The following is a 623-nucleotide window of genomic DNA, read 5'->3' as shown; positions in this document are numbered from 1 at the left end:
AATCTAGAGCCTGCCGCTGCTGCTGCTGCTGCTGTTGCTGCTGCTGCTGCTGGGGGCCATCTTCTAGCAGCTCCGCGGGCTGCAGCAGCACAGTCAAATTGGGGTCGAACCAGCGCAGATACCCCCTCACACGTACGCTGCTGCTGCTGCTGTTGCTGCTGCTGCTGTTGCTGCTGCTGCTGCTGCTGCTGCTGGTTGGGTCAGTCCCGCGGCTCCTGAGGAACTGCAGGGCGTTGGGGTGTACGTGGACCTCGAGCTGCTGCTGCTGCTGCTGCCACAGCCGCAGATGCGCTAAGGGGCCCCTCAGGGGGAGCCCCCTACCCCCTCCAGCAGCAGCAGCAGCAGCAGCAGCAGCACGTGCTGCAGTTCGTCTGAGGACGCGCTGCGGCAGCAGCTGGCCTGCAGCAGCAGTGCAGCAGCAGCGCAGCAGCAGCAATCTGCAGCCGCAGGAACTGAAAAATAAAAGGAATCAAAGACAAGTGCGCGATGAAGCAGCAGGCAGCCCGAACCAGGGAGTAGTCAAGCAGCAGCAGCACCAGCAGCAGCAGCACCAGCATCTTTCACCTGTAAATCTCAGCGATAAAATGTGAGAGGCCAAAGCGCCGCTCCGTTTCGATACAGCA

General features: G+C 61.6%; 1 protein-coding gene across 1 annotated transcript in view; it reads right to left on the bottom strand.

Annotated features, from left to right (window-relative positions):
• The window catches only part of ETH_00042380 (uncharacterized protein), a gene marked incomplete at both ends in the record, with an annotated part of 1,068 nt that overhangs the window by 50 nt on the left and 395 nt on the right, over positions 1-623 (bottom strand). The window contains one exon of the mRNA XM_013374696.1: positions 2-399. Coding sequence (XP_013230150.1) covers positions 2-399 — 398 coding nt within the window. The remainder of the gene's footprint in view (position 1; positions 400-623) is intronic.

Source organism: Eimeria tenella, genomic scaffold (assembly GCF_000499545.2).
Source record: "Eimeria tenella Houghton genomic scaffold, Eth_scaff2204, whole genome shotgun sequence".
In the NCBI taxonomy this organism is placed as follows: Eukaryota; Apicomplexa; class Conoidasida; order Eucoccidiorida; family Eimeriidae; genus Eimeria; species Eimeria tenella.
This window is presented reverse-complemented; position numbering and strand designations above follow the sequence as displayed.